The 26,111-nt window shown below is 38.7% G+C and overlaps 1 protein-coding gene across 2 annotated transcripts; it reads left to right on the forward strand.

Annotated features, from left to right (window-relative positions):
- The first annotated feature begins 1,882 nt into the window (after positions 1–1,882).
- Positions 1,883–7,878, forward strand: LOC117609916 (uncharacterized). 2 transcript variants are annotated; one of them, XR_013062668.1, is made up of 3 exons: positions 1,883–6,980; positions 7,094–7,186; positions 7,640–7,878. XR_013062668.1 is itself a non-coding variant. In XM_034336677.2 (2 exons), the coding sequence occupies exons 1-2, from the start codon at positions 6,674–6,676 to the stop codon at positions 7,126–7,128; spliced, it is 342 nt and encodes a 113-aa protein (XP_034192568.1). In that variant the 5' UTR covers positions 1,883–6,673; the 3' UTR covers positions 7,129–7,370. The 2 variants fall into 2 exon arrangements, 1 of the variants encoding a protein (XP_034192568.1); XM_034336677.2 differs by lacking the exon at positions 7,640–7,878 and having other exon boundaries at positions 7,094–7,370.
- The last annotated feature ends 18,233 nt before the right edge of the window (positions 7,879–26,111 follow it).

The raw sequence follows: 26,111 nt of genomic DNA on the forward strand, positions 1-26,111 counted from the left end.
TGCGTACATTCAAATAATTCACATTGCCTTGACGACCTCGCTAATAAGCCTGTTTTTTTTTTAATGGAAGAGGAAATACGTTTACGTACGCCCAAGACATTCCCTTTCGCACTCGGCTAAGGGAAAGCTCGGGAAGTGTGGGACTCATACCACCCAGAAGGGGTGATATACTATCCACTAAAACCTCTTCCCCTGTACTATCTTATTACTATCTTATTCTATCGGGAAGGGCGACAGCCTATTATTTTCAATAATATTTACGAAGTGACATCTCAGCCGCTGCATGTCATGGGAATAGTTTTCTAAGCAAGGGTTTCCACCCAAAACTATAGTAGTGATGTATGCCGCCGCGTATACACCACAACTGTAACAATCTGGTTGCGCCTGAACTCTTTCAAAAAGTATATCCTTTTTGCGAATATGAGGAAATCGTAACGCAATATATTTTTTTTCTTCCTCTACGAGCTTCTCATATGCACTGCCAGGTAAACTATCGTATACATGGAGTTTGCGGCCGTTGAAATAGATACTTCGCCAATGATCAGAACAGTTGCCTCCAATTATTTGTACGCTTTTGTCACTACGACAGGGATTGATACATTTTGTAAACTGTAAGTATAGGACACTGCGTTTCAAAAGGAGTAGTTTCTCTGACGACACGTAAAAATCGATCTAACGATTCATCGTTTAATTTACTTTGCACAGGTAGTACATTTTTCTTTACGTCAGTTACGGAACAAACAGCACTCTCTAATATATAGTATCGTACAGCATCATCTGTGCAGTTTTCTTCCTGGACTGAATGACTGACAATTACACAGTCGCTATTTGATGATTCAACACTGTTCTGTATCATGTTTTCATATATACGCTTTTTTGCGATTTTTCTGCTTGATTTTTGAATAGATGCGTCTTCTTTTGCCCGTAGTATGTATTCTGGATTTTTAATAGGCATATGTCTATTGTGGCGGCTGTCCAATATTTCCGGAAGCATGCATTCTTCGTAGAAACGCGTTAGGAAAGGTTCCATATGATTTGTCCAAAACGCGTCATCCCTATTTACGCGGATGATATGTATCCTTTTAGGTGTCCAGATAGCGAAAATACAGTACTTCCGTTCCGTTATATGTAACTGACCTTGTACTTGGTAGAAATACTGGTGCTTGCTATTCATTTCTTGTATATCTCTCTTATCGAAGATGTTTCGTAAGTGACGTATTGTTTCTATTGCGTCTATCGCTGTCAAATTCTCAGCAGATAGTGGGCATTTCAGTTCCAGTAAACCGTCATCGTCGATAAGTCCATCAGGAGAGGCACCCAAGTATGGAAGTTCGAATCCTTGTTTTCATTACGTTCGCTACGTCTTTTCTTGCAATGTGTTCTTTATCGCGGCCATATTTCATAGCAGCAGTATTGACAGATGGAGGATATAAAATGTTTTTTACCATTGTTGCGCAGGACGTTGTTTGTCCCATGCGACACACTGCTCCAAAATTCGAAGCAGTTAGCATTTCCTCCTTTAAAGCTCTCCATAAATCTGAATCGTTTTGCTTTCTTGTGTTCGTTTCTATTATTGTACGATTTTTTGCATTGTCAGCAAGCTTTTTATAATGTTCCTTGCGAAGTTGAAGCAGCATATCACTCGGAAAATCTGGTCTTTGCGAGTTTGGACCATAATATTTATCCGTTCCTTGCATTGGCTTAAATTTCCTTCTCTTGCCGTAGGTCATTTGAAATTCTTTCGTTTTCGCAACTTTTTTCTGTCGCCGTTCCTCCAATCTCTTTACTAGTGTTGAAACGGTTTTACACATGTTCTTATGCATTTCTGTAAGTACTTGTTGCGTATTGTATTGCGTAACAGCTCCTGCAACTGTAGGAACCTCTTGCACCAAAATTAATATGATCAATCAAATCAAATGTTTCTGCGGGATTGTTTGTAACCTTCATTAACAAACTATCCGAATAGCAGCTGAAGAATCGTATGACTTTCTCGACTTCGCTGTACAGACCGTATAATTTCAAAAATGGAACGTAATTTTTCTCAGCTCTGTTTTCGTCCCGCATACACATATGGCTGCGGCTATTGCACTCCTTGTGCTCACCAAATATATGGCTAGGAACACTTAAAATGTCCTTCTGAAGTTCTCTAGCTTTGATATGCTGAGGCCCTTTTTCTTGTTTTCGCGCATTGACTGTTAAAACGACAGCTCTACGAATATTTAAAATATTTTTTTTAACGATATTTCGGTGCGCAACAAAGCTACGATCTCTGTGACCGTTGCGTTTTCTCCGCAACGTGTCTCAACTTTTTACATAAATTACGAAGTAAGTGATTGGTACACTCAATTTTTTTAACGGTTACTTTTTGCTCTCGGTAAGGTCTGTTATTCACAATAGTATGATAGACGTTGCTATCACCATCGGCAACAACCGTTCTATATATCAAGCCATGCATTTCAATGTCGCATTTGAAACCTTCAGCAATAGCATCACTTTCCATGCTACTAGAACTGGCATAACGATCATAGTTTTTATAACATTTATGATGTTTTGAGGATGTAGCTTTTCGTTCCGCTATATCACATATTGTGCAGTATTTATTGCGTATGCCGATAAACAGAACTTTTCCTGTGCGGAAACCTACAATGGCACCAACACCGGAAAGTGAATTATAATTCGTACCATACGATCTCTTCATCCAGCTACCATCCGCTATCACAGTTATGTATGGGATACCGTCGACGACTTCATTGTTTTCAAAAGGTAATCGTCTTTCTTCTCCCCCTGCTGTATGCATGGTATGCATTGCGCTTTTCATAAATTCATCTACAAGTTATTCACGGTACCTCAGGTAACGTCGTTTCAGCCATGCAGGGCATATTCAAGGCGGCGCATAATTCTTCTAGTTGTGCATAGCCGATTCCGACTGCAACAGTCGCGGTCGTCATGGCCTCATTTACATTCATTATATTTGAATGCAAACTGTGTGACACCCATGCTGGCGACTACCGATCATTTTCCAATCGCGAAAATGACATTCAATACCTCACGCATGATTGTCGAACGTTCTGTGTATTTCATTCCAAAAGAACTGAACGTCAACAATGCGGCGGCCTTCTGGCACATTTTCCGAAATACGTTCCACATCTACGTGTCCGACGTCTACGACGAGATTGTTGTCGCTATTCTCCAGGATGTTTTGTACAGTGGATCTCTCACTTGTACATTCGGATTGTACGACAGTTTCATTGTTTTTGCGAAGGGTGTTTTCTGATGAGATGCGTCCCACATCTTTATTTTCGCGATGGGCGTTTTCTGATGAGATGCACCCAGCATCTTTAGGATCGTTTGAGATAAATGAAGGATCATTATTATGATATTTACAAACTAGTAGGGGGTCTGACATATCTATCTGACCAACCTCCTTCACATTTTTCGATACACAACGTTTTCCCGGGAGAGAATTTCTCTCTTTGAAAACTGCAGTAGGTTCAATCGTCGATACCGACGATTGCCATTGTTTCTGTCGTCTACAAAGTAGAATGGATGAGGTTAGAAATATTTGTAAATATTTGCACACAAATTACTGAAATGTATTTTGTAAGCACTTACAGTTTTCTATAAGTTCTTTTGAGGGGGAGCCTTCTCCTACTCGGAAACGTCTAATTTGTACGTTTTTTATTTGCCATTTGTGCTTATTTTTTGCACAAATATTGATGCAAATTCAATTTTTCAATACGTCTTCTACGTCTAAGAAAGAAGTAGTAGATGGCAACGCGGGCCTTTCCCCCACCACGCTACGCAAATGAAACAAAAACGAAACGCCAACGCTGTGGTGGTTTCCAATTTCCCTGGCAGCGGCAGTTCGAAACATGTTACGAAGTAGTGATCATCGAAGCAAAAAAATGAATTCGCAAAGCCGCAGTAAGTGTTTCTTTTCATCTTTACTTCCCGAGTGTCATTGACAATTACATTCCGTGAACATTTGTAATAAAAATATTTGTTTCGAAATTTGCTTTGTCTCATATACAGTGAGTCACAAAATTGAACCAAATGATGTGAGGTTTCTCGAGAAGCCATACAAATTAATTTACTAAGATATATGCTTTTGTGGTTTTACAAAATGACAATTTGTTGAAACCGTGAGAAAAAATAGTGAAGGGTAATTTTTCAACTTTTTTATGTGAGCGTATAATTAAAATTTTAAATATGCCTTTCGTAGATTGAAATGAGTTATGTGTATGCTGAGAATTTCATCGAGATCGGTTAATGCACTTAGAAGTTACAAGTAATTAAAATTACTTGGACAGAATTGTATTGAATAATTTACAAGCTAACAATAATAATAGAATAATAAACAATAGAATAAATAAACAATAATAATAGAATAAACAACATAGAATCGACCCCTCGGCTGCATATACACGATGTGTACGGACGCAGAATCGACACCTTATTAGTATCTTCGGCTTCCTATTAGTTTCCGAGATATTAATTAAAAACTTTCGTACAGTACATAGAATTTTTCCTATACAGACGCAACTAATATTACCGTCTTCGCTGTAGCAACCGTCATCGTCAAGTGTCGAACAGCCGTTCACACCATAGCGATATCGGCTTCCGTTTCTATAGGGTGTTCCATGTAAAATCTATTTTTTTAGTTACATTACGTTATGTTTTATATTTTATTACTAATTCTCAAGGAATTAAACACATTTGATTTATACGTAGGTTAGATTAGGCTAGATAAATTTCCGGCTGCCCGGAAGGCGGACGGCAACGCTACAATACTCGTCGTATCTCCAAAGCTTTGAATAGGACACCTTATAGATAGTCAGGTTGGAACCCCCGCTGTGTCAACGGCTGTTCGACACTTGACGATGTCAGCTTACTACAACGAAGACGGTTGTGTTAGTTACGTCTGTATAGGAAAAATTCTATGTATTGTATGAAAGTTTTTAAATAATATTTCGGAAACTAATAGGAAGCCAAAGATACCTTTTTATATTTGGGGTCCCCTCCTCCCTCCCCCCTCCCCCTCAATATTTCATCTTGATCGGCGACCGGTCGTATTTGGAACTTCATCCGAAGAGTGGGCTGAAGAACGATAAAAAACACTTTATTCTTTATTTTATTTTATTTTATTTATTTCTGATTATACATATAATACTTCTGCTATATTTTATTATGTTGGCGCAGCGTTTGTTTTCTGGTGTGTGTAGATAAATGAAAGCACTCAGTATCAAGATTAATAATAACATATTTAGGTACGATTCTTATCTAGTAGTGATTAATATTAGTTAAACAAAAGATTCTCTTCTAAGCTTATGTTGTATCAGTCAAAGGAATACTCTCTCTTAGATCGTTCGCTACGTAATGAAAGACAAACGACGCATGGGCACAGTATAGGAAAGAACAGTAGGATCACTCTGCCAAAAAGCGTACCAATAATTGTCGCTCGCGCATGACCGAATCGCACAACCAACAATATGGCGGCTGTGAATATATATGATAATAGTTTCTTGCATTTTAACCTCTGTTACTTCTAAAACATTCCTGTTGCGATAAAATTCAGTAAATTTTATACAGAGATATAAAATATGAGTGAAAGAGGTGGATACCGTTGTTCCTTCAAAGGGTGCCAAAGTGCAAGCAGTGACAACAGTAACAGGCGTTCTGGGACACCCTATATTTTATATCTGTCAAATGATATTTATCCAACGTTCCTTGTACATTTTAGATATAGATATTATTATTATTATCATCATTGTTTTATCAAAATATTACCACTTTATGGGTTGTTTATTAATTTCTAAGATATGCTGTATACATTATACATTTGTATATAATTTATTAGGACTTTATTAATTGAATAATTGTTGTATATAATAATTGTACTGTACAGAGATTTCAATAAAATGTGTATTTTAATTAAATGTAGATATTTAATAGTCTTTTTATGGTATTCTATTACGAAATCTCTTTTTGATTGTACCGAATGCTTTTCAAATTAGAGCCCGCGCATAACTAGCAATATGGCGATCTATTGGTCATGAGATCAAAGGTGCCGACACGGAGTGAGCCTACTGTTCTTTCCTATACTGTGGCATGGGCCTCGTCAGTCACCGTTAGGCCGTGTTTCCACTTGCGAGAAAACTTCTGCAATAAGTGTCTGACAGACTGTCAGACAGCAACTAGCCAATGTAAACAGTACTGCAAGTGAGATCGCGACAGTTCCCATGCGCTCGCAGCAATTTGTCGCGAGAGCCGATTACTTGCAGGTCTAAACACGTTCACATCGACTCGCCGCAACTTCTCGCACAATAGGACTAGTTCCGAATATCTCGCGCTCGCAATGACACTTTTCGGTTTTGTCCACGAGTAATTTTACATTTCTTCCTGTTACTGTGTAATATAAGAGCTGAAATAAGTTACTAATGACTCTTGTGAGGTTGATGCAACTTTAATATGAGAGGAAGAGAACTCGAAGAAGTCTTGCAGAAGATACTTGCAATGCCGTTTGCACTAGCAAGCAACTTCCCGCAATAAGTATCGCCAGAAATGTGTCGCGCGGGAGACTGTCAGAGAATACTGTCGCAACTTCTTGCAGGACTGTATAGACAGGGTAGTTTGACCTGTTCCGAGATTTCTCGCCAGTTTAGTTTCAAACACTATGCCGCGCAGACGTGAACGTGTAGCAGCAGCAATAATGCTATTATTAAATAAAAAGAAAAAAAGATCCGTTTGGGTCCGACAATGGATTTCGAGACGACCTGAATTCGGTTGCTTCCATAATTTGTTAAGAGAACTTCAAATAGAAGACGGACAACAATATTTTAATTTTATTCGTATGACTGCTGTGGATGTGGAAATTTTAATGCAAAAAGTGGGTCACATAATTAAAAAAGAAGACACCCGGATGCGAGATTCAATATCTCCGAAGGAAAGGCTCATCTTAACGTTAAGATTTTTAGCATCCGGTAAGTACATATTTAATTGTATTTATTTCTCTACTCAACTGACATACACACGTTCAAGAACTCTCGTTTCGCGTACTTACTTATCAGTCAATATACATAACTATTTTTTTTAGGAGAATCATATCATTCATTGATGCACCATATCTAAAATTATTCCGGAAGTATGCAAAGCTTTGTACGATACACTACATGAGGAATATTTAAAGGTAAGGAAAGAGAAGGTTTTTATTTAAGTAAAAATGAACATGTTTTAAAAAAGTCACTATAAAAAATGTTTATTCTAACTGGTACAAGATAGTCGTGTCTAAAGTTTGTGGTGACGAATCGGAGGAGAATAATATTGTTGAAGATGTAGAGGCATCCTCTTCATCTTGTATATCTACAATTGCTCGCTGAACAATTTTTCGTAGTTTTTTTTTACTTTCTGTATTAGTAAAATTCCTCAGCACTGAGGCAACATAATCGCCGAATATTTGGTCGTCGTCGTTCGACTCGGAAAGAATTTTGGTGCACCTACGCAAAATATCATCGCCTTTCCTTTTTTTTGCTGCACGATGTGGCCTCAACACTTCATTTTGCGGAATTTCTCCTGAAACTTCATGTTCGGCTGTTGGAAGCGTTGAAGAATTTTCCTGTAACAGTAATAATCTTTATTTTAGGTCCCATCTACTCAATCGGAATGGATGCATATTGCGAAAATGTATGAAGAAAAATGGAATTTTCCTCATTGCCTTGGTTCACTAGACGGGAAACATTGTTTTTAAGACACCGGCTAATAGTGGGAGTTATTACTTCAATTATAAAGGATCCCATAGCATCGTGCTAATGATAGTGGCAGACCCATCTTACAAAATTACGTATATGAATGTTGGATGCAATGGCAGAATTTCTGATGGAGGTGTTTTTTTACAAAGCTCACTATTCCCAGCTTTAGAAAATAACACTTTAGACCTTCCACCATATTCACCTTTACCGGGGAGGTCCATGCCAGTTCCATACGTGTTCATAGCTGCGTCTGTGAAGTTAGCACCTCATTTTCAAAAAACAAAACTTTTAGCAACTGTTCTATTTGCACCCGCAATAGTTCTACAGTTCCTGATAGGTTTCAGAAATAGTTCCGGCGAAAAACCTAAAAAAATAACATTTTGAAAATATGAGGTGCCAACTTCGCGTGGCACCGCATCATGAGAAAAATGTTACTTAAATCATCGTATTTTATAGTTTTCAAATAGTTCTACAGTTCCTGATAGGTTTTAGCAATAGTTCCGACAGCGAAATATTAAAAAAACAATGTCTAATCTCGCAACTGGCACCTCAAATTTCCATTAAAATGGCCAGAACTTTTTTGTTTTTGATTTTACGTCTTCGGGCCATAATATCTTCCGATAGTACTCTCCGGGGTGCAAATGGAACTCTCATCAGAACTTTGGATTTTTCAAAAAATTTCATTTTTGGACTTGGGAACTAGAAAGTTAAAGTGACTAGAACTTTTTTGTTTTTATAGGTGATCCGTATTTTTCAGAGCGTGGGACCACGTTGATTTCAAGGAAGGAATTTGTTATATTAATTTGAGTTGGCTCCAAAAGATAGACTATCTTAAAGACATCGAAGACCGTTTCTGCGTTCGACTAGAGTATTTCCTGAATGCATATGCATATCGAAACACATTCGGCCGATATAGGAAAAAAAAGGAAATTTTGAATGAAAAAACCCTTAAAGGGTAACTTTGGCATTGTTGAAGATTTTTCAAATCTCCTTGTTGGTGCTGTTTTCTAATCGGAAGTTATTATGGCCCGAAGATGTAAAATCAAAAACAAAAAAGTTCTGGCCACTTTAACTTTCTAGTACCCAAGTCCAAAAATGAAATTTTTTGAAAAATCCAAAGTTCTGATGAGAGTTCCATTTGCACCCCGGAGAGTACTATCGGAAGTTATTATGGCCCGAAGACGTAAAATCAAAAACAAAAAAGTTCTGGCCACTTTAACTTTCTAATTCCCAAGTCCAAAAATGAAATTTTTTGAAAAATCCAAAGTTCTGATGAGAGTTCCATTTGCACCCCGGAGAGTACTATCGGAAGATATTATGGCCCGAAGACGTAAAATCAAAAACAAAAAAGTTCTGGCCATTTTAATGGAAATTTGAGGTGCCAGTTGCGAGATTAGACATTGTTTTTTTAATATTTCGCTGTCGGAACTATTGCTAAAACCTATCAGGAACTGTAGAACTATTTGAAAACTATAAAATACGATGATTTAAGTAACATTTTTCTCATGATGCGGTGCCACGCGAAGTTGGCACCTCATATTTTCAAAATGTTATTTTTTTAGGTTTTTCGCCGGAACTATTTCTGAAACCTATCAGGAACTGTAGAACTATTGCGGGTGCAAATAGAACAGTTGCTAAAAGTTTTGTTTTTTGAAAATGAGGTGCTAACTTCACAGACGCTTCATAGCTGACGATGCATTTGCTATAAAACCTTACTTAATGAAGCCATTTCCTTTTAAAAATCAATTTGCACCTAACAGGGTTTACAATTACCGTTTATCAAGAGCAAGACGAATGGTGGAAAGTGTGTTTGGGTACTTGCTAGCAGGTTTCGTTGTATTTAGGAAGCCGATGGAATTGAATCCAGAAAAAACAAAGTTGATTACGATGGCTGCTTGTTCATTGCACAATTTTATATTATGTACAAATGACGTCACACAGATGTGATATATTGAAGGGGGTTCGAATATAAACGAATTCACAGAATCTCATTAATTTACAAAGAGGCCAAAATAACAGACCAGGAACAGAAGCGATGAGAATTCGTGAGGAATTTAAGGAGTATTTTGTTTCGCCACAAGGCGAAGTACAATGGCAGTACCAACACATGTAGAATATTTAAATTATAAAAATATGTAACTATATGTAATAATATAGAAAAATATATCAAAAAAATTAATTTCATACATTTTTTTTATTCAACGAAATATAAATATCTATAGGTACTTACCAATGCGTCAAAAGTCGAAGCGTTGCCTACGTCTAAAAATTTCAGTGCGTCAAAGCACCACCAATTTGATTTATAGACTTCCTCCGCTCCACTACCACTCTTTTTAATTTTTAATTTTTTTGTTTCACTATGCCATTGGCTTCTTAAATTATGTAACTTCCGATTTATTTCATCGACAGTTGCCGATAATTCCCCGACAATAGTCGCACATATTTCACTTTGTAATATTCCGTTTTTATAATTACTATTTCTGCAATCCCATAAGCATGGGTTGCACTCGTAAAATCCAATCAGTTTCATAACATCCTCACGGGACCAATCAAGTGATTTTGATATGCTCATTTTCTGATTTAATTTTCACGCGCAATGAGCAAACTGTTTGAATGTGTTTTAAAATCTAACGAAATGTGGTCTGTAAATTTGCTTATAAGGTAAACTTGTTTCGGAGGTGGGGATTTTTCTAACAGCGATTCTGATTGGATTTTCTTGGAAAAAGGGGGCTGATTTTCAATCAGCTTGAGGACTCCGCGTGGAGTAACGCAGGTAGCCGACGCTGACGGTAACAAAGTAATTAGGACTTCCCCAAATTTGCTGCACGACGAGTAATTTCCTAAGTCGTTTTCGAATAATAGGTAATAAAACGCGTGTTCGTTCTAACACCCGTAAAACAGAATATTTCTTTACAAGGAGTCCGTGTTGCCCGTATTGGCATTGTCGACTAGCAGCATTTATTTCCTAGATGTACTAGTCGGCTAAGTTCGACCAGGAATACGTTCGACTAATAAAATACATTGTTAAATACATCTTTTGTTGCCCCAGCGACAAATGAATTTGCCTAAAGAACAATTTCTGTGCGTCCCTTGCTTTTATGGTTCATGGCACAGATAGAAACGCGATGTTTAATTAAATTGTACTTTCGGCTCTTTTGTTATCTGACTGTGCGATCTATGTGGGTATGTATTGTTCAATTTTGCGCCGCCTTTGAAAAGGTTGGAATGTATTTAGTGCACTATTTCTCGAGTAAATAGTTTTTATTAATAGCTATTGGGTATTTGTGTAAAGGAAATAGAAATTATTCCATTAGAAATTATTTCATACTTTTTAGTGCATTTCGAAGTCGGTTATATTCTTTTTCAAAAATTATTTTATTTTTAAAGTTGCATCAACCTTATAAGGGTCATTAGTAACTTATTTCAGCTCTATTATTACACAGTAACGGAAAGAAATGTAAAATTAGTCATGGACAAAACAGAAAAGTGTCATTGCGAGCGCGAGATATTCGGAACTAGTCCTATTGTGCGAGAAGTTGCGGCGAGCTGTTTGGACCTGCAAGTAATCGGCTGTCGCAACAAATTGCTGCGAGCGCATGGGAACTGTCGCGATCTCACTTGCAGTAATGTTTACATTGGCTAGTTACTGTCTGACAGTCTGTCAGGTATATGTCTATATATGTATACTGATTTTTCGGTCGACGACTGCATGCTGACCCATACACCGCCAGAGATACGTAGGCATATATAGAATTCAATGTAGTAGCAACAATAGTTTTTCACAAATATCTCGGAAACTAAAGCTTTCCGTTAATTATGCATAAGGAAAAAGTTGCTTGCTAGTGTAAACGGCGTTGCAAGTATCTTCTGCAAGACTTCCTAGAGTTCTCTCGCAAGTGGAAACACGGCCTTAGCCCGGCAGAGGGTGGGGAGAAAGTAGAAGAAGGTACAGTAAAAGCTGGATATATGCAACAAACATTGGGACCCAGACGTTGCATATATCCAGTCGAGGTGTCTAATCTCGGATTACACGCGACGAGCAGCCAAGCGTGAACGTAGAAAAGGACAGACAGTGGTGGAAAGAGAGAGGTCCGATGATCAAAGGAAAGAGCCGAAACGTATCGGTGTGACTAATACTAATTCAACTATAAAACTTTTTCATTTTTGACTTTTTTTTACTGAAACTTTTATTAACGCATTGGTGAAATTTTTCGGATTAAAATGATACCAAACACGATATAGTTTGAATTATAATTACTTGCTAAAATTGATGTTAAAAGTTGGCGAAAAGCAAAGGAGGATTGGAAATGAAAACCGGTTGCGGTGTCGGCTCGGGTTTCAAACGTTGCATATATCCAGCCGAGGTGTCGATTCTGGGCATTTAAACGTTGCATATATCCAGCCGAGGTGTCGATTCTGGGCATTTGAACGTTGCATTTATCCAGTCTTGGTGTTGATTCTGCGTCCGTACAAATCGTTTGTACCGTGCCGCGATACCTATTCTACGTTCGTACACAACATGCGACGTGTTGCATGTTGCATGTTGCGTGTTTGATGTATCTTTGGTGTACGGCCTGCCTTATATATATGTACAGTTTTATTATTATTTTAATAAATAAATATAATTCAAATCATATCGTGTTTGGTACCATTTTAATCATAAAAATCTCACAAATGCGTTAGTAAAAGTTTCATTAAGAAAAAGTTAAAAATAAAAAAGTTTTATCGTTCAATTAGTATTAGTCACACCGATATTACGGTCGGATCATATTACACGGTTTCCTCGTCGAGCGGCTCGGTTTGGCTTAGGGGGATCCCCCCAAGTGGAGGGGATAGCGATGTTGCATATATCCAGCCAAACTTTTGTTGCATATATCCAGCTTTTACTGTACCTCCTATTCCATAAATGTACCAGTAACTCGAATCCGTCGTTCTTTGATGTTTCCGAACATAGAAAAGGATAGCGCATGAAGGATAAAGAAAGAGAGAAAGACTCGCAAGTGCAACATTTAACTCAATATTATACCACTAAATGTTGACAGATTTATATCGTGTTTAGCTTCATTTTAATCAGCAAAATCTCCCCCACATTATAGTAAAATTTTTATTAACAAAAAGTATAAAATAACAAATTTTATTCTGTGCATAAGTATGGTCACATTGACACGGGACATTTAAACGAAGGTAATAAATTCCGGTCTCAGTCCCTCTTTCGTTTTTAGCTACTGACTCTTTCTACGTTCGACGGTGTCGACAAACTATAATCAAATTCGAAGAACGATTCTCCTATCCCATAAGAGTTGCGGAGCGGACCCGTAATAGTTACACTTATCGAGTTTTTACTGTATTCCGAGCTTGGTGGACGTTTCTTTCCGGGTCCATCGTTGCTCTCTTCTTCTGGGAGGGGTTGGGGGTCTGTCGCCGGCCTCGCTGCTCCTCTTAGGGTTGTACGCTCCTTGGGGTTCTTTCCGTCGCCTCCATCGGCCCGATCCCGGCGGGCAGGAAGAAGGGGGTAAGGTGAGGGAAGGATTTTTCGGTGGATTGCGGGGTTACAGTAGGAGGTGGGAAAGCGCAGCGATTGTATAGGGGGGGGGGGGGGGGGGTGGCACACGTGACACCATGTTACATTATATTAACTTATTTTGCGTCTTATTATTAATTTGTTTTCTTTAAATTCTTCCACTATCCTTCATCCGAGATATCTGTATTTACATCTGTATTTTCTTCGTCCTCATCTTCAGACATTTGTGCCGGAAGAAGTAACTGTAATGTTTCTGATAAGAAATTGTTAGATTTTTTGCTTACCTTCTTTCGCACAATAGAAATCAGTGGATCTGAACTAAGCAACAACCTATTTATAATTGAAATAAATGAATAATAATCGATGGTTTAACTCAATTTTAAAATCGAGCAAGAAATCGAGGTATTCATCCTACCTATTCAAAACATCAGTGTTGCATTGCTCTCTAGAAAATTTCCTGGCATGATGCAAACGAAACAAACGAATATGTTTGTCTCGTGCTTCTACCGCTTCTTCAGATAATTGACCTATTGGTATCAATGCATGTTGCACTAAAATGGCCTATGAATAAGTGTTTTGTGCAGTGTCGGGATCATTAGATGCCACGGATATAAATCAACATACAGCTTTGCTGTTTCTGTGACATAAATTTCAAATTTCTCTATATCAATATTATAGCTGCTTGATATAGCCTCTAAAATGACTTTAAACCTTTGAATAACGAAAAGAAATGTTTAGAAAATATGAAACAAGAATAAAATTTTTTTCAATTGAAAAAGTAGTAAATAACTCTCGACCATTATACTTTCTTATTAAGTGTAAATCTACACCTGTAATCTCAGCCGACAGTTCTTGATTGTGAAAAATCTGCGACTGCTGTTGCCATTATTACTATTCCCTATCACATAATATTATAAGCCATAAAATTATTGTAACAAAAAGTACATAGTTTAATAGCAACAAATAAGATATTTCCGAATCAGTACCATATCCTTGTTTTGGTACATCAACTATTAAACCCATTTCCGTTTTAAATTTCTGTTGAATTTCTATTTTTTTTCTTAAATTTACTAAATTTTAATCGGTTTCGGTTCTTATCTGCCATTTTTTTACTGGCAGTTTATATGCCAAATGCAATAATGTTTCGAAGAGCCGTATTCTAGCGTGTAATATCGACAAACCAAATGTTATCGTGTCAGGGTCAATTTCTTTCGTAATTGACAAGTTATTGAAAGTGTTTGATGTGGCTCCGCAAATATAACACCTTATTGTTGATAATGTACTGGTGATGGCGTTACATACTTTTCCATCCACCATGGTCATTATCATGGTTTTTGCTTCATGTTCTTCAATTTAAAACAATTAAATTTAATGTTATTATTATTTTATCAATACCAAAAGTTAGTTTAGAATATATTCGAATTATTTTTTATTATCTCCAATTTTAATAATTTGTAAATTATTAACCTGGTCTTGTACATAATTCACCTCCTCCTGAATAATGTTCGACGATTCCTTTACGAATCGCAGACGAATTGGTCGGCAGTAGCGAGGTGGGGATGGTGTTGGATTTTGCCATATAACATTTTTGCCTAAGAAATTTTTTTAAAAATGCTTCTATAAGTTACGAACATTCTGAAGGATAAAAAGCGTAGATTTGTAGGATTACTATTACCTGAAGTAAGTCGCAAGGGAACCATCGAACTCTGAAAAATTTACGCATCAGAGTCTGTATCATTTTCAAATTTCTGTTTGTATTATTTCTGCTGCGAACGATCACATTCTCACTTTAATATTAGTTCCAACGAAGCACCATCACTTTGATGTAATTGTTCAATTACTTCGCCTAAATATGTTAATAATTGTTAGGGCACTAGGAATACACAATCGCGCACACGTACACACCATGAACACATACATCAACACATACAGACAGCAGCGTGGCTGATTCTGTATACTCAATGCGAACGAGCAGACCGCTACGAGTCCTTGGCAAAGTCGAATGATATATACAAGTGCCTCGGGTCAAACCGAAAGAATAAAGAACACGTGCGCAACGCAACCAGCGTTTATTTTCTACATCCTATCCTACCAATAACCTTAATGCCATGTGATTTAATAGGTCCTGTAACTTCACTTCGGCACAAATAGCTGACACATTAATTGTTTCTTTCACTGGATAGCAGTCTTTTTTGGCTGCTTGAATTTTAGAATAGCATGGAAAAAGCTTGTTATCGCTTATACGAATCACCTCATATTGAGTTCGTGATAAATTAGCATCTACATATATGGCTAAAGTTTTGAACAACAATAATTTTTCTTTTTTTTGGTTTCGGAAATTTTCCGTATATGTCCTTCTAAATTTCTTCGCCCTAATTGGAGTTGCTGCTATTTCGTGCACCAATTTAGAGGCTGCTAATTGTCCCGATTCGCATAACTTCGAATCCATAGCAAACCGTAAGAGCCCCCGCAGACTGCAGACTTTCTATCGGCCGATAGTTTGGTCGGGTTCTTAATCAGTATGAAGGTGTATGCAAGTGCGCATATTACAACGATTCGGTATCGGCCGATAAATAAGTTTGATAGGCTACACGATTGCATTCAAACTAAACTATCCATCTCTTTCCTCCCTATTTCTTCTTTCACCAACCCGAGTATTTAGTTGGCCCAGTGTGCGCGTTAACAGGCCAACCCGACCAAACTATCGGCCGATAGAAAGTCTGCAGTCTGCGGGGGCTCTAACTCTTCAGTGTCCACAGTTCTCCGCATTTGTTCTGTCCGTTTTCTTTTGCCGTGTTCAGATAAATCAGTAAACGACTTCTTTGGTCGTCTATCTTTGATTTTTGCTATTGGCAGATCTGCAATTCCTAAAAGCCAATTTTGATTCTGATTTAAGAATAAATCATTAATACGTCTTTTTGCCAACTGCCATCGGCCCTTTTTATGTCTTAATTTTTGTAACGTTGTTTTCAAATTTGTTTCTTCCTCAGCTGAATACTCATCAGAATTAATTAATGTCGCTTCCAAAAAATCAAATTTTTCTTCGAAAGTTCCATCATGTTGTTGCATGATTTCATATAACTCCATCATGCTCATAATTTTGATTCCTGATGAATGCGACATTTATAAACGTATTTATACACAAAATGATTTGATGTCAATGTGTTTTAATATGATATGTTGTTGCGATGAGTTGTTTCTTTTCAAATTCGTACAGGATGAGACTCGTGGTCTTGATAAAATGTAACTGAGTAGGTGGTAAGAAAAGTCTGCTATTTATGGTAAATTTTGTAGCTGGTGGTTTGCACAGTTCACCAATCAGTACTTACAAGTAAACCTACCCAAGTGTTACACTCCGATTTTGATGAGCTTTGAATATTTTGTAGTCTAGGTCAAAATAAGAAACACGTATTTTTTTATACGTGCCCATACGGCCATTAAAGGGGTGAAACATCCTCTTGAAAAAAATCAGTTTTTATACTTCTGAGCTAATACCGCCGAAATGGTAAAACATTTTTAAAAAAGTTTCAAACAAAAGATTTATTATGTTTAATGTACTTTATAACAGTGTACTCCGATTTTTTTTAAATATCATTTTTTTCAAAATTCTCACCCCCTCCCTCAATTTAAAAAATTTTTTTAATTTATCTTATAGCTCAATTTATCTTATTCTCAAATTTGCTGCAGCTCCAACTCGAATACAAATTATTGCATCGACTCGAAACTTTTTCAGCGTGTTCAGTACATGTTTTGCCATGCCATGAACTAGGATTTTTTTGATTGGATGAAAAATGTCAATTTGGCATTAAAAAAACTACGATTTTTTTAAGCTAAATTCCAAACTTTTCTTCAAAACTTCGCCATTTCGTCGGATTTTGATGTTTTTCAAAAATCCTAGACGGCGGCAATCACTGCAGCAGTGGAGCAACTTTTTTTTTGAGCCCTGGAAGATAGCGTATAAGTGGCTTTGTTATTTATTATTTTTGTACCAAAAAATTATTATAGATATACGACTTGTAACTAAATACATCCCTATAGTTTAAAAACATTTGATGTAATATTTCTTTAAAAAAAAAATTCTCGAAAATCACCAGTCACACTGGTATAGCCCCTTAATCAACACTATGGTCATGTTTGCGTTTCTTTCGATAAGGGGGCAGAGTGATTTAAATTTGGAACAAAATATTGTAGGAATATTGCGTAGAAATAGATTCGCAATAATAGAATTCTGGAAACATCGAATTCTGAAAACTCCTTCTTTTGTTTCTTCCGTTATGTTTTGCGCAGTGACAACCTAGCGCAGTGTGTGCTGTGAGATCTCGGCGGATAGCTGTGCTGCCGATTGCGTGTCATACCGTGTCAATTCAATCTTAATTCTTTTCTTTTCGTTCTTTTCTTTATGTTCGTTTTTGCTTTTATTTTCAATTAATCGTGACGAGTGATAATTGAGCTACCCGGTCCCGTCCCAATCCTACAATATGGTCATATTCCCTGAAGTTTCCCCTTCAAAATAAGACCTTCAAAAGGATTGAGAATTGAAAAAGACACGATATATCCCCGTTTCAGGTAGGTGAGTCGTGCGTTCTGCTATTATGGTCCATTGTCTTGTTACGTATCCGTTTCGGAAATTTCCTTATATGGTGTTACAAACCCTTCTCAAAAAATTCCCTTATATGGAATCGGGTGTGCGCACCCGACACCAACCGTCTTCTGGAAAATTCGAGACCAACGCAAAGCAAGGGCGCGGTCCTACGAGTCACGTAGAGTCAGTCCCCACCACCCTTTTTACTCTAATTTTTGAGTATAAAAAGGGTGGCGGCAAAGGCACCTCGGGTCTAGTTGAAGTCTAGAATCAGTTCGATACACGTCAGTACGTTTCTTTTACGGATAATCTCTGTAACGAGGAAACTCTGCGAGATCGGGTATTCAAGTTCCTTTCAAGCACTCAGTAACTATACAGTATGTTGTCTGCTGTTAAGCATTATTCTAATCGTTGTAGTCCGCCCCCATTTGCTCGCGTTCATGAAAACAGAGAAGGATTAGATTCTTTCTGCGCGGAATCGAAACTAAACTTTATTTATTCAACTCATTTAAATTTACAACTTAGAGTTTAATTCATTGAACACCGCGACAATTACACACAACAATTGTAAGGTCCCGGAATAGAGAATAAACTGATATTATTTTAACTTATCTACTATTGTCCAATTATATTGACTAGTCCAGAAACCCACTAAGGTGTACCTTTACCGCTCGGGGTACATCAATCAAGTTACGAGACCTAATACTAACATCTGCTGCGGCTCCCTTCGTTAGCCATACGTAGGTTCGTCCGCATATCACACTCTTGAGGCTTCCTATGTTAGCCATACGTAGGTTCGTCCTCACGTCTTCACCTTTCCTGAGGCTTCCTACGTTAGCCATACGTAGGTTCGTCTCCACGTCTACTTCCTTAGGCTCCCAGTGTTAATAACAACACTGGTCAAGCCATTAACAAATACCATAACCGAGATTAAGCCCCGGCTACGCAACCGCCCCCTCCGGCTCGTAACAGTCTATACCGGAGGTCTGAAAGCAATACCAGCAGACCTCGTATACGACTAAATGACCCCATTTATACCTCCAGAACTATATTAGTAACCACTCTTGGCCAACGACACCTTTGCATTGGTGAAATTTTTCTGATTAAAATGATACCAAACACGATATAGTTTGAATGGGGCGAGGTTTGTTATGGGGTGCTGTGAAAAATCCAGCCGGACGGCAGTCAAAACTTAGCGAAAAGGGACGATCTCAACATTCAGAATGAGAGAAGGACAGCATAACTGTAATGCGTCTCACTCAGCGTTCGAGCGTTGTTGCCTTTTTCGCTTGCCTTCACAGCACAGTTTGACTGACGTAATCAAGCTGACGCTTGATTCTGGCTACGATTCCAGATCGGCAGCCTTTTTAGTTTGTCGCCACTTTATAACTACTAGCTGAACTAAATTTGTCACGTGACTTGCTCTGTATTATCCAGATAATGGCGGAACTCGTCTGTGGGAATGCAATCGCGATTTTTCGTTTTTCGTCCTTATATGAGAATATTTGAGGCTGGGTGAGGGCTCATTCGAAAGAGGAAGGTTCACTGCAGCACGCTCTGGTCATCGTTTGAGTCACTTTTAATGACCTAAAAATACTTGGATTCTGCAGGATTCATCGTATTTTTGCTGTACTTTGGACACTTATATTATTAGATATTAACAAAATCTCGTTGAATCATGACCAGAGCGCGCTGCATTGAACCTTTCCCTTCCAAATGAGCCCTCACCCAGCCTCAAATATTCTCATATAAGGACGATAAAATAATTTTTAATAAAAAAAAATCCGACTTCGAAATGCACTAAAAAGCATAAAATAATTTCTATTTCATTTATACCAGTATTCAATGGCTATTAATAAAATCTACTTAATCGTTAAATAGGATACTAAATACATTTCAAAGTTTTCGGAGGCGGCGCAAAATTAAAAACTTTTCTTCTACTAGGAAGATCCTAGTTCAGGCGTTAGCAACCTGTGACAAATGACCCATTTGATAATTTCAAGTAAACAATATTCAACGGGAATCAACATACCCATTGCGGATTAACTATACTGCAGTTCACAAGAGACCATACTTAACTCGCGCAGCTTACTAGGTCTAGGGACATCTTTAATAACGTGTGTGATTCCCCTCTACAGCTTGCTTCTTACTCTGCGATCATATAATTTTTCCTTTGAAAAATAATAGGAATTTCATTGTATCGTGTATCTGTACCATATCAGTTATCGTACGTCATATATTTCTGTCCACTATTTATATGATTGGAAAGTAAGAAGCAAGCTGTAGAGGAGAATCACACACGTTATTAAAAATCTCCCTAGGCCTAGTGAGCAGCGCGAATTAAGTATGGTCTCTCGTGAAATGCAGTATACATGTACATCAGAAGTGCTACCAACTTCTGATACAATTGTTACAATTACAAATGTTTTCTGCCGTACCTATAACGTTTCGAATTTGTTTTCTTACGACTTATTAATTACCAAGTTTGCCATACCGCAATCAAATCGTTATTGGCCGCCTCCGAAAACTTTGAAATGTATTTAGTATCCTATTTAACGATTAAGTAGTTTTTATTAATAGCTATTGAATACTGGTGTAAATGAAATAGAAATTATTTTATGATTTTTAGTGCATTTCGAAGTGCACACTTTTTAGTGGAACGAGCAGTATTTGTAGGATGCCGTAATGTGGTTTACCGTTCTTATTGGATAATTACAATAACAATAGTTATTAACAATAACGAATTCCATAAATGTTTGCAAGTGGGATCATCATAGAAATATCTCCTATTAGATGTGAAAGTTGTTACGGGCAATGTATTCAACGTGGGCATTTTGTAAAATGACCAGACATTGTGTAGATTGCACATTTTATTGGGCAATGTATATAATGAGCAGGTATTTCACAAATGACCCGGACATTTTATATAATACCCACGGTTCGTTGACATTAAACTTATTATTATTATTATTATTATTATTATTATTATTATTATTATTGTTACGTGCGGCGCGCGCGCGTGTGCTTGTGACGCGACTGTGTCAAGTGTCAGCTGATGTAGGTATAAATGCAAGAGTATAAAAATGCGGTAGTGTACTGGTCGAGCAATGCAACTATCGGTAACGTAACGCGCGGGTGACGCCGTAAAGCCAGAAAATTATTAAATATTTGTGGGTTTGGAGATACGCTAGTCCCATACGGCCCTTTCATCAGATCGCTAATATCATGGGATTTATGAAGGAGACTAATAAAGGTTATCAAAGAAAATTAAATTTGATTGAGATGAATCAAATGATATATTATAAGATAAAAATGTTAAAATATAATGGGATACATATAATAGTGAAAGGTATAAAATATACATAAAATATTGAAATATGAAAGATATATAAAATAATGAAATAATATGAAAAATATATAAAATATTGAAATATAATAAAATATATATAAAATGTCGAAATATTATGAATGATATAGAGTATCGAAATATAATAATGATAGGTGTAAAATAAAATATAAAATATGATGAAATATAACAATGTGATTAAATATAAGAAAAACGCTGGTTTAGCTCGCGTACAATTTAAACTTGAGACACACAATTATTGGCCGGAATTAGACGAATACGTGTGATAAAGTACAATTTGGAATTAGGAATCTCCAGTTGAAGAAGACTCTTACAATCAAAATTGACTTCGTCAATTTTGACTACTGGAAATTCCTTATCAATATATGCATGTAGCGACCGGAAGAGTAATGGAAACGACTCACCGGATTATGTGGTAAAATTCCGTATAGTGATCCAAATTCTGCTGCTGCTATTTCTCTGCTGACTGTTTTCTGGAGGAAGGAGAGTGGAACACACACACCTTGAACCGCTGCACCGATACACAATTTTGAATGGCGCGAACTATTACGCAGTCTATTAACTAACACTACGGAAATATATGTACTTATAAGGAAATAAAATTGAACTGCAAGGTTAAAATAATGAATAAAATAATCAAAACAAACGAAAGTAAAATCGATACACGAAGATTGAGTCTTTTGCCCTATTTGCTACTTCCGAACAATTGAGAACAAAACTCGTCTCTAAACCACTTCGCGGACCCGCCGACACGCTGCTCGCGATGGTACGTCGAAGAGTGTCGCAATCTGCACCTCTCGGAGAAGACCAGAGTGGGCCTCGTCCGAAATTGTTTACATTGCGTTGTTGTGCGCCTAACGAATTAGGCGGCGGTGTCGATGCGTAAGGAGGCAGGATTTGCTTATCGGTGGTGCAGCAGGGATATGTGCGTTCCTCTCTCTGTTTTAATCTTTCTCTTTCTAATTCACGTATATTCCTTTACTCTTCCTGTCATATCAAAGACCTCGTTACTCATTAAAGTATAATAAATTTTACAAAATCGCTCTAATCCTAGCGTTATAGGAAGGAAACATGCTTTTCAAAACCATTACAGGTTACTGAATTCGAACGAATGTCAAATGGAAATCCAAATTCGCAACTTGGACCAACCGGCGTGGCGGAATTACAATATTATAGTGCTTAGTGAATTTAGCAGAAAATTCGGATTATTATAATGTACGTATAGGGAATTTTGATCATCTTCGCGGAACCGATAAGGAACGTTCTAGAGTGGTCAAGATTATCGGACCACACAAATGATGTTTCGGGTTTACATCCGGCGATATTCAGTACCAAGAACGACGCGTGATTTTGAACCGTGGGACCACGCTGATTTCGAGGAAGGAATTTGTTACGTTAACAATCGGAATTATGTCTGGAGGAGATAGATTATCTCGAAATTTCAAGGATCGTTTTTGCGTTCAATCCGGGGAGGTCCGGAATGCAAGACAAGCTATCGATGTTTATGGTTTCCGTTCGCACCTCCAACCAAGGTCGAGGGTACGACGGATCAAGACGATGGGAGCTGGCCCATCAAGAAGATGACAGAGAAAAAGGGGGGGGGGGGGGGGGGGGGACAACATGGCTTTCGCCTACAATTGCTGCCTCAGAGCAGCAATCCCAAAATGACGGGAACTATTTGCAAGGGAGCGGATGGACAGTCGTATCCCGCATGCACTGGGGATAATCCGATGATGGTAATGTTAATTAATCCGCCCGTTAACACGGGGACAATTTGACGATGGGGGGGGGGGGGGGGGGGGGGGGGAGTGTCTTAGGAAAGTGTTGTCGGCCGCCTTACGGCGCACAGTGGGACAAAACGGCTTCGGCGATCAAAATTCGATTTTCGTGAATTCGAAAATTGAAAAACTAATTACATACATTGATAGATGATAAACTGTAGTTTAACGTAGTGTAATCCGTTTTTTCATATTTGCTTCCGTTTTGCCGTGGTTCGCACTCAAAGTCAGTAGAAATTCGTCAAAACGAAACGCTGATAATATTACCCGTAACTTCAATGTACGATTCTAATGAATTTTACTCAGAAAGATACAATTCAAATGAATGATAAAGTTTGCTAGGATAGTATAGATTCTATTCAGTGCATAAAGTAAGTTAAAATGTTAACAACTTTTTAAATAATAGGATCTGATTGAAACGAAGTACATTTAACTAAAATCTCAACTTTGAGCTTGATTTTAAAAAAATGCCACAACTTGCCACATGTTTAATTATTACTACAGGAAAGAGTGGACTTTCCTCTATGAGAATCTGAAAAAATCGGTTGCACTTTTTTGCACTTTTTCAAGAAAATGGCGATTGAATGAAATTACATCCATCTTGGCCGCTGCGCACGATGATAGAAAAACAGTACCAGATACGATTATTAACCAGTTAACTGCATTCCACGTGTATATTCGTCATCCAAAACTTTATTTCGTCCTTGCAATATGCCATAATAAATTTTCATAATTGTCGAAACTGTTTTCACGAATGATTTGGTATCGATCATAATAAATATAAATAAATGTATTATAATAACACATGTCTTGTCATTTTTTAATTATTAAATCCGTTTCTTTTATAGTTATTAACAGTTTTGAGTCAATTTTTTGTTAAATGACATAAAATATGTCTAACAAGTGAAGGATATTGAACGCGCTACAGTTTATACGTGAATATCTTGACACCCTGTAGTTCAATATGATTTATATTAATACAACTTAAGTATCATAATGTAGGCAAAAACTTCCCAAAATTTCATTAAAATATTTCCAATAGAACCAAAGTTACAGAATTTTGATCGCCAAAAGCAGTTTTGTCCCACTGTGCGGCGCGCTGCGGCATGTATTCTGTATAATGATCGGACATTTTATAGATCGACCGAAACTTGTTACGGACATTTTGCACAATGTCTTTTCGAACGGGCATTGTACACAATGCCCGGCCATTTTGCAAAATGCCCACGTTAAACACATTGCCCGTTACAAACAGTTTCATCGCGATGGGTTCATTCCTTGCAGAGTAACACCAAGAAATAAGCTTTTTGCTTTTTGTTATCGGGTACTATTCCTAATGTTTGTAACATACTTAGATGCTGGCGAGCATCGTCGATTAATTTCGTAAGCCCGGACGAAGTAGCCTTAGTTAAGCCTTTCATTTCGAGAATGGCATTCATATGTCTCGAAATCAGTATCCGTCGCTTATCATACGAATCGACGAGTAAGTGCCACGCGTCCTTATAATTTTCCGCGCTCGCGCTGAAAATCACGATTTTGTTTAATGCCTCGCCTCTGAGAGAATTTTTCAAATATATGAATCTCTCCAAATCCGTAATGTCCGTACGCGCGTCGATCATGGTCATGAACATATTTTTGTACGACAGCCATTTATCTAAACTGCCGTCGAATTTTGGTAATTCCGTGACCGGTAGTTTCAGGGTACGGCGTCCTTCCACCAAAGTAGTATTTAAACCCGTATTACCGAGCGTATCGTTCGTTCACGCTACCGATGTACCGGTGTCTTCCATTCCTTCGATTTTGCCCGCGCATTCATAATATCGATCCTGAATTTCTAAGATCTCATCTAACCGGTCGTTAGTTGGATCGATGATCGCGAGCTTGTCATTCAACTCCTTGTACGCGGTTAGCATGTCGGTCACCCGAGCCAATCGTGATTTGAGCATCAATTTATTACACCGACCAGCGGCTGCAACTTGGAGCCGCCTATCTGCGATGGGGGAGAGGGGCAAGCCCCCTCCCCCCGTCCTGTCACCCTGGGGAAGGTTGGAACCTCCCCCCACTACATCTTTCTTGGGGGAGGGGGGAGCCGAAGCTCTCCCCCTTCGTCCTGTTGGGGGCGGTGGGCAGAGTTAGGAGGGCTCACCGCCCCGTCCTCCTCAACTAACGGCGTCGTCGGGGGGTCTCTCCGGGCGGCGTCTCCTCCTTTAGGGCGATGACCGTTTCGCAATAATCGGCCACCGCCCTCCACTGACTCTCGCCGGCAGGGCGTGGCGGCCCCGCGCAAACACAGGACAGCTCTCCGGTGCAGGTACACACCGAAGCAACCGTGTCCGGTGAGCACCTGCATCATCCGGTAGGTTAATATCCCATAGCCACGGTCCCGCTATTTCTTCAACACAGGCAGGACTGCCCCGGCTGCACGCCGGATGGTGGCGCCGCTCCCAATAAGCTTGCATCGTCACCGACCCAGTGCTATCTGCCGGACCTGGCGCCTAATCCTCGAAACACTTTTGACAATCTCTTCTGGCGGGGTCCCGTCCAGACGAAGAGCACGCAGACGCCAGAAGACTTTGGCGTCATCCTCCGCCTGAAACTTGAAAGGGACTACCCCCGCCAGGGTCATTGCCGCCTCATAGGAGATCGTGCGGTACCCCCTTATGGCCCTGATGGCTATTCGCCTCTCTACCCGGCGCAGAATTAATTGGCTGCGCCGGGAATCCATCAGGGCTTCAGCCCAGATGGGCGAGCCGTACAACGCTACGCTCAGCACGATCCCCACATAGAGGCGGCGAACCTTCGTATTGGGGCCTCGATGTTGGGCAAGATACGCGCAAGTGCATTACTTGCCCTATCTAGACGGGGGGCCAGACGACCGAAATGTTCCTCGATGCGCCAGTAGCTGTCCAGGTGGAGGCCCAAGTAAGTATCTAAGGCCCTTCCCCACCTGGACATCGACTCCACCTACTCGGATCACCTACTGGGGCAGTGGCGCAACCCTACGCCGAGACGAGTGAAACTACATCGCCTCGGTTTTGTGGGGTGCTAACTGGAGCCCCAGCCATCGGATCCCCGCAGCAACGGCAGCCATCCCTATCTCCGTAAGGCGGCTGGTCCT

This window comes from Osmia lignaria, chromosome 9 (genome assembly GCF_051020975.1).
Source record: "Osmia lignaria lignaria isolate PbOS001 chromosome 9, iyOsmLign1, whole genome shotgun sequence".
NCBI lineage: Eukaryota > Metazoa > Arthropoda > Insecta > Hymenoptera > Megachilidae > Osmia > Osmia lignaria.

What these genes read in the sequence shown, in the direction of transcription:
- LOC117609916 (XM_034336677.2), top strand. Translation starts at nt 6,674, where the DNA reads ATGCCGCGCAGACGTGAACGTGTAGCAGCAGCAATAATGCTATTATTA. An exon ending in GTTAAGATTTTTAGCATCCG is followed by an intron (nt 6,981 to 7,093) that starts GTAAGTACATAT and finishes TATTTTTTTTAG; the next exon opens with GAGAATCATATCATTCATTG.